Genomic DNA, 14,470 nt, shown 5'->3' with positions numbered 1-14,470 from the left:
TCTTGTTGCTGGGTTTACCTAAGGTTGGAGGTTTTCTCTTATATTCTCGTTTTTTATCAACAGTAAGAACTGTATTTAAGAACATTTTTTTTTTTTATCATAATAAAACTTGGGTTTGAAGCTTAGCCGGGTTATATGGATTGATTGGCAGCCAGACCCAGAATATCTTTTATCCGAGACAGGAAAACTTTTCCTACTTATTCATGCAGTCTGATCAAAAAGTAAGACTTCAGTTTAAGATAACGCTAACTTTTGTCATTTTGACCAATAATCCAATTGAGTAGACCATATATACAGTAATCCAGAAATAGAATAAGTAATGTTACTCATCATCTTAATTCTCATCATCTTTTCGTTATCTCATAATATGACATTAGATGATTTGAGAATATTTATTATATTTTATTTATGAACCTATCATCTAATGTCACATCATGAGATAATGAGAAGATGATGAATAAATAAATGATGAATAAATTTTTTCGAAATGAAATAGTTTTTTTTTATAACCGTGGGTTTCCGGACCAGCTTGCGTGCATCTCAACTAATCCTATGAGGCTATGAAGTTAACGACCAGGTAAATTTTTAGTGACCTTAAAGAGATTTGAACTAGTGATCATTAGAGAGTAAACTCAAGGCCGGATCAGTTGAGCTATCTCAAGGGTTTGAAATAGTGAATACAACATATCTGGGTTTTGATATTTCAGTTGGGTTTCAGTTTCAGTAGCGTGCATTTATGCTGAGGTTATAAAAAGTACAGAGAGCAATGATTAAGAAATGCTTTCGAGGATATTATGATAAGTTTGTTCAGAACATAAATATACAAAGAGTGAGAAGCCCCCACAAGTGCATGATTGTTCTTGTGGAGTCCCCGCACCCCCCCTTTGGCAGTGGCAGCTGGGCGGCCTCGTGCATTCATGTGAGATTCAATAAATCCGACCACAATCCTCCATTATCATCCCCCTGCCTCACAACATGTGTCCCTCTCTCTCTCTCTCTCTCTCTCCACACACACACATACAGAGAAGGCCAACCTCTCATGTCACATTCATTCCCCATCATTTTCTCATTTTATATGGTAGAGGCCACATGTATCTCCACCGCCTTGCCACGAAAATACTGTTAATCATATCTAAATCTCTTAATCAAAGCTGAAGAGTAATTGGCCATAATTTTCTATGAGCACAAAAATGGTTGTGAAGTAAATTAGCCATTTCAAGATCTCTCTTTGACCGTTTCAAAATAATATTAAATTCTCAGAAATGGCCCATTTCTGATTATTGCTTATGTTTTTAAAATGCTAAGCTCCCATTCCTCTGCTTTGCTTTATCTCTTTGTTCAAACTACCTAACTTATGATTAGGTATCTTGCTTAAAAATTTGTACTTAAATCAAATATCATCATTGCATCGTATTGCTTCTCTCTCCCCCACGCTATTGTGTTTGTTTGTGACTTTTATTTATTCATTCAACCATATCTATGAGAATCCTGAGAATATTGTGGATATATTTATATATTGATTGAAAGGTCTGGTAAGATTAATTGGAGCCTGTTTTGGGAGTGGTAGTTTGGTGTTGGAAGCTTGCAAGTGGTGGAAAACCTTTTAGTACGCCTGTTGGTGTTGGAAGCTTGGAAGCTTGCAAGTGGCCCATTTGGATAGTGAAAGTTTCATCTTATCTCATTTTATCATTATAATTTTTTCAAATTTTCACGTAAAAATATAATAAACAATTCAATTTTTTCAAAACTCAAAACAATAATAATATTAAAAAATTATATTCTAATAATATTCTATTCAATTTTTAACTTTAATATAAAATTATCACATTTCATTTTACTATCCAAACCGCAGTTGGACGGTTTTGCTCAAACTTGGGAGCGTCCCAAATAGAGCAGTAAACGAAACAAAAATCAAAGGAAAATATTCCTTTCCTCTTTACCGTCTTTCTATTTTGGTCGTTCAGGAACAAACACTTGGCCTAATTACTTTTGAATCCCGAGTCCCGACCCGGTTTTCATAAGCCAACAGATACAGGCAGACATGACAGGAAAAGTTGCATGGTTCACGTTAGGGTATAGAAATTACGAAGACAACAAAACACTTTCAAGTGAAAAAAGATGCTTCCATGTTATTTCCATCTTAACATAGGGTCTATGTTTCTGATAGCTCCATAAAGGATCTAACTGTGTCGTAGTCGATTCTTGTTGACAAAATCATTTTCTGTTTGCAGACTTTCAGCTTGTTTCAAACTTTCCAATAAAAATTATGGCTTGGTATTTTCTAGGAATTATTGTATTGCACTTGAACAACAATGACTTCAAAAGCATGGTTGGAATTAGATGAAGTTTTTGAAGATATCATTCAAACAGAGTTGGGAATCCATTGGTATTCAACATGAGTATAAACTACATTCAATGTCAATTAACATGGAAAAAGGAAACCAAAAGATGATACTTTCTAGTCGTCTCTAAAGTTGATAGTGAATGTTCAATAATTAGATACTCGGGATAGATTTTGCTCGAATAAATTGTTTGAGAATGGCTTTCTCTTCATCAATGCGCTTTTTTTCTTCAGGATCTTTTGTTTTGACCTTCCTTTTCTCTTCCAATAACCACTTGAAAAGTTCGCGCTGCTGATCCTCTGGAATTGGTTCCCTTGATTTCACAGCCTCTGTGATGGTTGGAAAGGGTAAGGGTTTTTCAGGAACAAGAGTAGTTGTTGCAGCCTCTGTTGAAATGGGTGTCGCCGCAACCTCTTCCTCTACGTCTGTCTGTTTCTTCTTTGTCCTCATAACGAAGTACGCTATATGGTTCACACAAACCTCAAACTGATAAGAAGCACGTTAAGGGCACTATAGATAATTTTGCCAAGTGACTAAATCAAAAGTTTCAAGACAGAAATTCACCAACTTTAAATAAATAAAAAGAAACTTACACTAGAAACAGAGAAGAAAAAATCACTCCACAAAACTATGAATACCTCTCAAACAAATAGAGGACTAAAACATGTTAAGGATATATTCCCTTCATAAGAATCTATTCATTCTGCTTACATGTCAATGTAATGAAACAAGTTTACCACCCTTGAAGTCTTTGCATACCTCAGTGACCTATCTCAAATCTGCCCCAGAAACCGAACATGATTCAAATATGATCGCCTGATGCAAGTCCTAAATGTTAAAGCAATCAATATTTGCTCAGAAATTAGTTAAGTAGGCGAGCGAACTTGGGGCAAACAAAAACTATTTTTAATCACCTGCACTATTAATATTTATTTTCAAGTACTCTTTTGAGCTCCAAGACAAAATCTTCAACCTCTAAAATGTTTATACACAAGGCACAGTGTTTTAGCTTCAATTGCTGGAGATTATTGCAAGATCTGATTGAACTCTGGCTTACTGATTTTGAAACTAGTAGTTTATTCTCTTCTACTCTCTCTCCATGGATTGCTCAAACACGCCAAACAATTGTGTTAAATATGTATGTCTTTGATCATTAGGGGTTTAGAACGATTTCCTCAAGACAACCTCTTAGGTTACTCTTATGTTCCATGGATTTATGGATATTCAAGTTCAGTAAAGTGGATGTCCAAAAACTAAGATGCAGAACTATTTTGGATTGTAGGATGAAGAGAGGTAGAAGTTACACATTTTAATGATTCAGGTGTTTCCATGAGTCCTAATACATGGACAATAAACAAGCATGATGACTAGATGCATAGTCCCAAATCTAACATAACTTCTTTTTTTTTTTATAATTAATAAGAGAAATTTTTATTCCAATTAAATAGACATAGCCCAAGTACACAGGATGTATACAAATGAGAACACCTACTTACAAGCTAAAACAGAATATAACTAAAGCAAAATATTACAATCTTTCCCATTCCTTACAAGATTCTTCACCCAAAAGCTTAAAGTACTAAGGAAATACTCCCTAAGTTGCCCTATAGAACGTTCACAATTGTCAAAGCACTTCCATTCCTCTCTAACCATAAACACCAAAGTAAACACAGGGGGATCATCTTCAACACAGCAGTGCTGTTACTTCTCCCCTCGATACCTTGCCAACATGCAAAGAAATCTGCCACATGCATAGACATCACCCATAAAATGCCAACCCTTGCAAAAATCTCATTTCACAATGATGTCGCTACCTTACAATGAAGAAAAAGGTGATCAATAGATTCACCTTCCTTCTTACACATAAAACACCATTCAGTCACCTGAAAACCTCTCTTCCTCAAGTTGTCTGTGGTTAATATTTTCCCAAGGGACACCAGCCAGCAGAAAAAGGCAACCTTACTAGGCACCTTGGCTCTCCAAATACATTTCCAGGGATAGTCTTTGATCCCATGACTGGTTAACAACTTATAAAAATAACTCACTAAAAATCTGGAATTAACTGTTTGCGCCCACAGCAGACTGTCTTCCCTGTTCTGATCAAGCTTCGTCTCATATAATCTTCCTAAAAAATCAGAAACTTCACATACTTCCCAATCCTGCACATCTCTAATAAATTCCACAGACCAGCAAATCAAATTGTTAGAAAAGTGATAGGAATCAGCCACTGCAGCCCCTTTGTCTCTAGCAATCCTGAAAAGGTTAGGGTAAACAACCTTAAGAGGTGAATCCCCACACCAGGTGTCATGCCAAAAATAGATATTTGCCCCATCCACCACCTTGAATTTGGAATTCTTGACAACATCTCCCCATCCCAGCCGAATAGACTTCCACAAACCCACCCCAAACATCCCTCTAACTTCATTCGTGCACCAATTCCCCCACATCCTCCCATATTTAACATCCACAATATTTCTCCGAAATGCATTAGTCTCATTATGGTACCTCCAAAGTCATTTCCCAAGGAGAGTTTTGTTGAAAAGTCTTAAATTTTGCACTCCCAACCCTCCACAGGAAACCGGAAGACAAACCTTTTCCAACTCACCAAATGAAACTTTCTTTCCTCCCCATTACCATCCCACAGAAAATTCCTATAAATCCTCTCAATTCTTTTAGCAACCCCAACTGGTAAAGGAAAGAGAGAGAGGAAATAAGTAGGGAGATTAGTCAATGTGCTCCTAATCAAGGTAACTCTTCCACCTTTAGACAAATATAATTTTTTCCAGCCAGCTAACCTCCTCCTAATCTTCTCAATCACCCCATCCCAAATAGAAACTAAATTGTGAGGGTCACCCAAAGGTAGTCCAAGGTATCTCATAGGTAACCAAGCTACCTTACATCTCAAAATATTGGCCAGATCCAAAATATTCTTGACCGTACCCACTGGAACGATTTCAGACTTGGAAAGATTAATTCTTAAACCAGAAACAGCTTCGAAACATAACAGTTAGGCTCTCAAAACATGAACGTGATCCTGATTGTTATCACACAGAATCAAAGTGTCGTCTGCAAAAAGCAAACGTGATACTGAAATACTATCCTGAGTCTCATCACCCACCACAAATCCCAACATAAATCTTCCTTCGACAGCCGCCTCAAGCATATGACTCAATGCATCCATCACTATTACAAATAGAAAAGGAGATAAGGGATCTCCTTGCCTCAAACCCCGAGAGCTGTTAAAAAAGCCAACCGGACTGCCATTCACTAATATGTTAGATTTACCCAAGTCTAACATAACTAAGTTGCTTTGAAAGTTATTTTGAGATGACTGGCACTTTTACTTACTGTTTTTCTCGTGCTACAGTGCTACCCATATATTGTAACACAACTCACACTCTCACCACATATAAAACAGGAGCAAGAGCCATGAATTACCATTCTCAAAGTACAATGTTTACTTATTAACCCCAAATTCACCACCACTCTTCCGCTTGAATTCCAATTCAGATCTAAAGGTCATCACATTCTTGCGCCATTTCTCGACCAAGGAGAATCATATATCCCATAGAAGCCCACCCCTGGAACCCCTCTTAACACATTCCCTTTCATCCATAACCATTAATCAGCCTCCCACCCATAGAAGAAAAAATATCAATGTCTCATGATCATAAAGTGAACCATCCTCGGAAAAGTGAGACTACAGAATATCCGCCAACAACAGCATCAAGAAAAACACTCAAGAAGCTCAAAATTCAGTCTTTCAAGCTGAAATATAAAAATCAATTACACTATTTTATACATAAAAACAAAACACTAAACAATACACTTAAGTTTATGGGAAATTGAAAAAAGAAAAAGAAACTTTATCACATAGCTGAAGAATTGAAGAAATGGACCTCCAACAGCAACATTCACAGCCAAGAGCATGGGCCAGACAAACTTGTAGCGCCGAGCAAATGACTCTTTTGGGGGCTGCTGAGGAGGCGGAGCTGAAGACTGAGGCCCCATTGATGACGACAACGACGACGACGATGAAGGGAACTCCTGGGCTTTCTGTTGCTGCTCTTGAAATTGTTTCAGTTGCGCTGTTCACAAAATTCACAAGCAATCAATCAAAAGTCAGATACCAAACCCCGCAAAAACAATAGCAGGAGATTTTTTATGGCAGATGACAATCCATGTGTATTTTTTCAGAAACAAAAGGCAAAATTAGAGAGGAAAAAAAAATGAAAATTTTAGTTACCCTTTTTGGGTTTGTTGGTATAAAGCTTTGGAGCTTCGCTCATCGTTTAAGCTTCACTTTCTTGATCGCCAATCTACTTTTGTCACAGTGACGCTCTCTCTTATTAAAAAAAAAAAAAGAACATACAAAGCTGACGCTTCTGATCCTTTAATAAACCCACTTGTTTATGAATTTGGCTAATTTTCTTAACGAAAAAAAAAAAAAAAAAAAAAAAACCCAACAACAACAACAACAACATCATGTAATTCTTAAAAGTCCATTTATTTAACGCAAAATATGAGACATGAATTACTTTTATCCATTTTTTCTTTTTTTTTTTATGAAAAGTACCAGTTATTGTCATTTTAAATGTCATCATTTCATTGTTCTCGCATCAAATGACTATTAAAATATAAATAAATTAAATTATAAAAAGCAAATATCACGTTTATTTTTTAGAAATATATAAACAATTTCTGCACAAAAACGATAATTTCATAGATTGCAATTTTACAACTCTTTCATCTGGTCGATGGAAGAAGAATCGATAAGTAATTAGATCAGATCAGACAATGTTGTAGGTAAATCATGATTTCTTTATTATTTTTTCTCTTTCTTTAAGCAAGTTATCATCAGCCAAGCATTTGATAATGAGTTTCCTCCTTCCTCAGTACAAAATGAAGAAGAAATAATACCAAATCGAGGGGGTCAGGAGCGCATATAAATGGATTTGTCAATAAGAAACACAAGTTTCGTATATTCATGGCAATCAATGGGAGAAAATGAAAAAACTAATACCAGGCTTGCAGAAATTGAAAACAGCAAGTTTGAGAAATGTGCTTGAAACTAGAAAGACTATTTTTTCCAAGTTCTATTGCATTCGTCCTCAAAAACTTCAATTCGCTGATATAAACAAATGTTGTCTTTCACACTCGAATACAACCTACAGTGAATGGAGAGAGAGAGAGAGAGAGAGAGAGAGAGAGAGAGAGACCCTAAAGTTAGTCTCCTAGGAATTGACCCAAAAATCAACAGGAAATGGAGGTCCAATGGACAAAGACATGGAAACTAAACTCCTGCCCTCCAGGCTCCAGTCACACAAATCATCCTTAGTTCTGCCCACCAAGTACAACGTGCCAGACTTCGCCGCTTGTAGCGAAGCTTTTCTCCATAGCCATCGAGCTCATAGTTGACCTTCATTAATTAGTTCCAAGAGCGACCACCACCATAACCCCTCCCCCGATCTCGAAAACTCCCATGACCTGATTGATTGATTATCAATGGAAACGTACTTTCAGTAATCAATTTCATTAAAATACATGCAGATCATGCGCACACAAGTGTGGGGATGGGTGGGTGCCTGAAAAAGCGTGTGTGTTCTCCAAGATCAAGCTAGTCAACTAACCTATCGGGGGAGGTGCACCACTCCCCATTGCTGCCAATTCAGGACTGACCTTCTGACCAGCTTCCTCCAGTATGCTAATGAGTTCCTTCGCAAATCTGGCATTTGAAGCTGTGAAGAAAGTGTATGCAGTTCCTTTTGCCCCAGCCCTTCCTGTTCGACCAATTCGATGAACATAGTCCTCAAGTGAACCTGGAAAGTCGTAGTTTATCACATATTTCACGTCCTTCACATCTGCCACAAAATGAAAGCACATTACACGTAAAATAAATGTCATAGGCTCACAACATCACTTCGGAAATTCATTTTGAATAGAGAACCAATAGCCCAACGGAATTCTGCTTGCATGCCAGAGTATACACAGTCTTGTGGTAGCACGTATCAGCATAAAAGGTCAGATGAATAGTCAACAAGTATTGAGTCAATTATGACTGTAGGGGAGGAATACGAGGGTAATATCCATAAGCACGAAAATAAGTTCTGAAATAGTCATATAAGCAGCATCGATGTGAAAAATAACCCGAACTTAGATAAAAAGAATGCTCGCAGTACAATTTACAGGCAACTAATTACGCAAGGCAATAACTAAATAGAGTTTGTTATAATGAACAAGCAGCAGCATCTGGAATTCCGGATGAAAAAAATACAGATGAGTGCAAAAAAATGAAAATTAAAAATAAAGGTGGGCCCCCAATAGATAATACGCAACAACAAAGAGCCACAGCAAATGTTCTGCATCGGTTTTTAATCAATGAAAGCAATATTTTTTTTTTTTTTTAAACGAAAGCAATATTACAAAATGCTCAAACAAAAAGGGCATCCCTACTTAAAAGGTAAACACAATTTCTTAAACAGGATATATATTAGGACCATAAAGCCATCCAATAAAATTGAGGGAATGCTTAAACAGGGTTGACAAGAAGATGAAGATATGGAGATTTCTTTTCCTCTAAGAGAAGATGATTGGTGCTGTCAGTTGTTGTTACAACACAATTTCTTTTACTGAAATGTAAATCTCTACAGAGTCTGAGAACAAGCATTGATTTTTTTATCTTCATACCTAAACCACGAGCTGCAACATCTGTTGCAGTCATTATAGGACTCTTGCCAGCTTTAAACTCCGACAGGACCCAATCCCTTTCTGCCTGACTTTTATCTCCATGAATTGAGAGGGCTGGCCAACCATCCATGCGAAGTTGCCGAGTGATCTGATCACATCCTTTCTTTGTATCCATGAAGATCAGTATCCGGCTGCCATCCATGATATCCTCCAGCAACTTCACCAATCTTGGAAATAAAGCTTGTCAGTAACATGACCACATCAAATCCCATATGGCATATTAAAAAAAAAACTGGAATCTACAAGAACACAATGGCAATGGTGCTTACTTGTTATATTTCTGATTCTCAGAAACAATGTCCACATGCTGGCGTATGGCATGGTTAGCTTTCAAATCCGAAGACCCTATTGTCACCTATACAAAGTCCAAGATAAGGGACAATTAGGCCCTATTTGGATTCAGAGATGGTTTCATCTCATCTCATCATTACAATTTTGCCAAATTCTCACACAAATTTAATAAACAATTCAACTTTTTCAAATCTCAAAACAATAATAATATTAAAAAATAATATTTTAGCAATATTTTATTCAACTAATCTAAAACCATTTCATCTCATCTCATCTCATCTCACTATCCAAATGAACTGTTAAATAATCACACATATAGCACGATAGATAGAGCTTTGAAAAGGGGCATAACTGCAGAACTCTAGCAATAACAAACCAAGCCATTATTATTGCAGGAAAATTACCCATAGTTTCAAGATAAAAAGTGGAGGTACCAATGCAACAGAACACAGCACCCTCAAAAACGGAGTAAAATGACATATCATCACTAGAATTACATAAATTAAAAGTAAAATAAAAACCGAATTGCATAAAAGAACCTCATACAAGAGATCCCACTATGTGGTAACAAAACCAAGTTCATACCTTGTACGGGTTGTAAAGGAACTGCCTAGCAAGTTGTTCAACCTCCTTAGGCCAGGTGGCACTCCAGTATAAAGTCTGACGGTCTGGGCGAATCTGCATAGAGAAAAACATTAGAAGGGAAGAAAAGGTCCCATTGCATTGCCATTGATATGTGCCAATGGGGGCTAGCTGGCATCTTCCATATGTTATACTTCTATCACTTGCCAAGCATATGCGTTATCAATGTGAACAAAAGCAATCAGTACCCCAGAACCAGGCCATTCATCTATCTTCTCAAACATATAGATGACTGGTTTATCAAGAAAGAAATTCAAACCTGAGAAACAAGTTTTCGAATTTGAGGCTCAAAACCCATGTCTAGCATCCGGTCTGCCTCATCCAACACAAGATACGTAACCCTTCGCAAGTTTGTATGATGTGATTCCAACATATCAATCAACCTCCCCGGTGTAGCAATAACAATTTCAACACCTGATCCAGAAACGGAATAAATTCAACTTTAACGTCAATAAGAAGAATAAGCAATTATAATAACCAAAAACCTGTTCATGAAAGTAATAATTAATGGTTAAGTCATCTCACATGATAACTATCTACAACAATATGGCCCACGTTCATAGAAATATAAATACAATAAGACAAGTCATTTAGAACTTAATTGGCATCCTACCTTTCTGGAGATCACGCACTTGAGGTCCCTTCGGAACCCCACCATATATGCACGTGTTTTTAATCTTTGATGATGCACCAAATTTAGTTGCTTCATTTTGTATTTGGACAGCAAGTTCACGCGTTGGAGCTAATACTAACACAATTGGGCCATCTCCAGGAGCTGACAAAACAATATGGAAATTACAGAAAGTTACTCTCAAGAATTGCAAACAGAACAGAAGCACATAAAGTTCAGATTGAAAGATTCAATCAATCCAAATTCTATGTCCTTACCTAGAATTGGCTGGGCATTAACATGGACAATGGCAGGCAACAGGTAGGCAAGTGTCTTCCCTGACCCTGTTTCAGCAATACCAATGAGATCACGACCCTCCAAAGCCATTGGCCATCCTTGAGCTTGAATAGGAGTGGGTTCCACAAAGCCAGCTTTCGTAATCTCTTGCATGACATAATCTGTTGTGAAGAAGGTACATCCAAATAAGTAAGCAATTCATTTTTTTTTAATAGGCACCAGGTGTCTGGGAACAGCGTCTCGACTAATCCCAAGGGTGCACAGGAGCAACTCAAATTGTCTCATCATCCAAAATAAAATTCTGCAAATTGAGGTAAGGTTCACTAAATTTCAACAAACGATAAGGCACACTGAACATAGACGAGATAATTAAGAGTTCATATAGTCTGCCCTCTCCAAGCAATATCTAGACGTAATTTCCATAAAAATGTGTTGCTCATATTGTTGAAAATACAAAAGTTGATATGCTCTATCAACTCCTTCACTTTTTTGCTACGCATCGCCACTTTTTTTATTTCTTTTCTAAAAGTTCCAAAGGTAGGGCAGGCTCCGGCTCAGGAGCAGGAGAAAGATTGAGATCAACAAGCAGTCATTGCGAAGGGCTGGTGCTGCTTCCACCGCCTCTGATGGAAAGAGGCAGGTTCCCCATTGCACCATTGCAGATAGAATCAAATCCATTAATTGTAGAATTGATGTCTGATCAGTTCCTCCAACTTTGGCGGTTTTCTTCCTTGGGATGTAATTGAGGGAAACGTTCACCAATACATATGGAAATGCATTTTCATTCCAATAGGTCAAATAAATGCAAGACAGATGCCAAAGGCTTTCTTTCTCGAGATGAAATTGATGGGAATGCTCACCAATGCATACGGAAGTGCATTTTCATTCCTAATAGATTGAATAAATGCAAGACAGATGCAAGATATCGAAAAAGGTTCATCTGATGTCTCTATGTTAAACATATACAAAACCTCAAGCAATGAACAGAACCAGTTTTTCTTCAACAAGCTACCTGGAAATCCAATATCACGAAAACTCTTGACAGGCTTTGGAACATCACGGCCTTCAACAGTAATTTCCCTTCGTTTTCGATACTCATCAACCTCCCTGTCCGACATTGCTGCCACTGATGGCGACTCAACATAGAAGTTCTTCTCAAAAGGAGTCAACCCATCCAAATCCAACTTCTTCGGTGGCTCCAGACCAACGTAAGTATTCCTGCTAGATGAGGACCGAACTGAGCCACTTTTGCCTGCAGACCCACCGAACCCCGAATCGCTAAAACAACAAAAAGTTCATTAAAAAAATCCAACCAATTCTAGCAGTGGTGGCTACTGGAAGCCGGAAGAAAAATCCAAGATTCACACAATTAATATCCAGAAAATAGGTCAGTACTTGACAATGGGTCACTGGACAAACACATCTATATGGCATACCACAAATCTGAATGAAATTCGAACAAAACTAAGCTGTTCAGTAAAATGGTCGCGCTCAGAAAACTAACTCGCAAAACTAGGAGAGAGAGAGAGAGGGAGGGTTAACTTTGGAGTCAATAGAGATAGTTAGAGATGGAGACAGAGAGTGCAAAACTCAGTCACCGAGCAAAATCAAATTTCACAAAACAAGACTGTACTTGATAATTAGTCATTGAGTAAATACCATTCAGACACACTCCAAAAAAACAAAACAGAGTTTTCATTTGGGCCTAACTGAGAGATAGAAGAACCAGAATCACCGAGTAAACCTAAAATCCATACTACAACAAGAAACCCAGAAGTTTGATGTATATAAATCAAGTCCACATGTATATACAAGCAAAGCAAAAAATAAACCTACACAATAGATTAAAGGAAGAGATATTCATAATAAGTAGGGAAAAAATTTAATTCACATGAAATGAAATTAGAAGAAATTACAAAAAATCTAACGAAGCTCGCGTGTAGTTTAATCCCGGTAACGCATAAAGGTAGGCACGCAGTACTGTATGTATGCGTGTCTGAAAGAAATGAAGGTGAGACACTGAGAGTTACCTTCTGCGGTCACGGTAGGATGTGGGGTCGCCGGAGCGGCTGTCATAGCGGCTCATGATGCGAGTGTTTCTACCGGTGGTGAGGTTATCAGACTGAATTTTACAGAATCGAATTGGGAATTTGCTCAGGGAATTCGGAATACTAAAGAAAGAAGTAGAAGAAGCAGAAGCAACAAGCTGGTGCTCCGAGGAAAGTAGACCAACGAAGGGGGAAATTAGAGCTTTCCGCGGTACGCTAACACGACGCCGTTGTGTATCGAGTGCGGAAACCTCCAGCAATAAAATGACAGATGTATATTTCAGAATACTGTACGCATTACTTCAAATTTACTATAAGTTGACGTGCAATTGAAAAGATTCATGCTACACATAAATTTTACATTTTATACATCATTTAAAAGTATATAATTTTATTTTTTTATTTTCATATTTCATATTTCAGATTTCATAAAATCTGAAGGTAAAAGAATAAAATCACATATTTTTATGTGGTATATCAAAATGTGAGACTTATACCTAAAATTTTTCAATTGAAAATCAAATGTATATAAGTAATTTTAATAACATGTTATTATTTGACTGGGAGAACCGCATTATTTTTAATTTGAGGGGAGGAGAAAATTCTATTTATCATTCTCTACATCACACATTAATATAAGATTTATCATTTTATTTAAATACATATATATTAATGTGTATATAAGTATGGTTTGAAGGAGATGCAAAGAGGGTGGTGGATGAGGTGAATAAGGAAGATGAGGATGAATCATGAGAGGGTAAGTGGTGGGGGATCCGCAGAAGAAACTTAGAAGTTGTAGAGGGCGGAAACTGAGTTTAGAGATTGTAATGAAGTGGCACATAGCCTTGCTAAGCTAGGATTATCTATAGAATTGGAAAGGGTATGGATGGAATGTGTCCCACCTGAGATTGTTCAGAAAGTTGTATATGACAAATATTGTAATAAGTTGAATACATAATGAAAGGGAAACATACAGAGGTTTATTTCAAATATATATATATATATATATATAACAATAAAATAACAAATCATATATTAATGTGGTAGTGTATAGATGATAAGTAGCATTTATTCTTTCATAGTATCTAATAATTTATCCTTGCATTGGCCAATAGAAAAAAACAAAAGAAAAGATATTTATATGAAAAAAAAATCAAGGAAAAAAGGGTATGCTTGGTAAATTTATAAAAAAAATTTTACAATAGTGATCTCAATTTGTTTACGTTTAAATAATGAGGTGATCTCAAATGATCTGTAAATAGTAGTAAAAAAATAATTATAAAATATTAAATAATAATAAAAGGTAGTAAAAATACGTGAAAAATAATAAAAAAATATTGAATAACTCCACTACCCAAACACAACCCATTATTATACAAAATTAAAAGAAAAAATATATTCATTATCTTAACTCTCATCATCCTCCTATCATCTCATGATGTGGTATTAGATGATAAGTTTATAAATATAATGTAATAAATAATTTACAATCA

At 36.6% G+C, this 14,470-nt stretch overlaps 2 protein-coding genes across 3 annotated transcripts; both read right to left on the bottom strand.

Annotated features, from left to right (window-relative positions):
* Positions 1-2,360: 2,360 nt before the first annotated feature.
* On the bottom strand, positions 2,361-6,768 carry LOC121246232. Of its 2 annotated transcripts, XM_041144318.1 has the most exons (4): positions 6,589-6,768; positions 6,242-6,430; positions 2,699-2,803; positions 2,361-2,641 (listed from the first exon to the last, which is right to left on the bottom strand). In XM_041144318.1, the coding sequence occupies exons 1-4, from the start codon at positions 6,629-6,631 to the stop codon at positions 2,496-2,498; spliced, it is 483 nt and encodes a 160-aa protein (XP_041000252.1). In that variant the 5' UTR covers positions 6,632-6,768; the 3' UTR covers positions 2,361-2,495. The 2 variants fall into 2 exon arrangements, with proteins under 2 accessions (XP_041000252.1, XP_041000251.1); XM_041144317.1 differs by having other exon boundaries at positions 2,361-2,803; positions 6,589-6,758.
* A 639-nt stretch (positions 6,769-7,407) lies between these two features.
* Positions 7,408-13,244, bottom strand: LOC121246225 (DEAD-box ATP-dependent RNA helicase 20). Its single transcript, XM_041144303.1, has 10 exons — positions 12,960-13,244; positions 11,942-12,207; positions 10,911-11,090; positions 10,636-10,797; positions 10,282-10,436; positions 9,966-10,058; positions 9,359-9,444; positions 9,030-9,256; positions 7,973-8,203; positions 7,408-7,829 (listed from the first exon to the last, which is right to left on the bottom strand). The coding sequence occupies exons 1-10, from the start codon at positions 13,013-13,015 to the stop codon at positions 7,771-7,773; spliced, it is 1,515 nt and encodes a 504-aa protein (XP_041000237.1). The 5' UTR covers positions 13,016-13,244; the 3' UTR covers positions 7,408-7,770.
* Positions 13,245-14,470: the final 1,226 nt, after the last annotated feature.

Source organism: Juglans microcarpa x Juglans regia, chromosome 1S (genome assembly GCF_004785595.1).
Source record: "Juglans microcarpa x Juglans regia isolate MS1-56 chromosome 1S, Jm3101_v1.0, whole genome shotgun sequence".
NCBI classification, from domain to species: Eukaryota; Viridiplantae; Streptophyta; class Magnoliopsida; order Fagales; family Juglandaceae; genus Juglans; species Juglans microcarpa x Juglans regia.
Note: the sequence above shows the minus strand (reverse complement) of the source record. Positions and strands in the feature narration are given on the sequence as shown.

Excerpts from the sequence above, each read along its gene's own strand:
- LOC121246232 (XM_041144317.1), bottom strand. The coding sequence starts at position 6,631 with ATGAGCGAAGCTCCAAAGCTTTATACCAACAAACCCAAAAAGG. Across the intron at positions 6,431-6,588 it reads TACCAACAAACCCAAAAAGG|CGCAACTGAAACAATTTCAA; the intron begins GTAACTAAAATT and ends TTTTGTGAACAG. Across the intron at positions 2,804-6,241 it reads TGTGAATGTTGCTGTTGGAG|CGTACTTCGTTATGAGGACA; the intron begins GTCCATTTCTTC and ends TGAACCATATAG.
- LOC121246225 (XM_041144303.1), bottom strand. The coding sequence starts at position 13,015 with ATGAGCCGCTATGACAGCCGCTCCGGCGACCCCACATCCTACCGTGAC. Across the intron at positions 9,445-9,965 it reads TCCTTTACAACCCGTACAAG|GTGACAATAGGGTCTTCGGA; the intron begins GTATGAACTTGG and ends GACTTTGTATAG. Across the intron at positions 9,257-9,358 it reads GAGAATCAGAAATATAACAA|ATTGGTGAAGTTGCTGGAGG; the intron begins GTAAGCACCATT and ends TTTATTTCCAAG.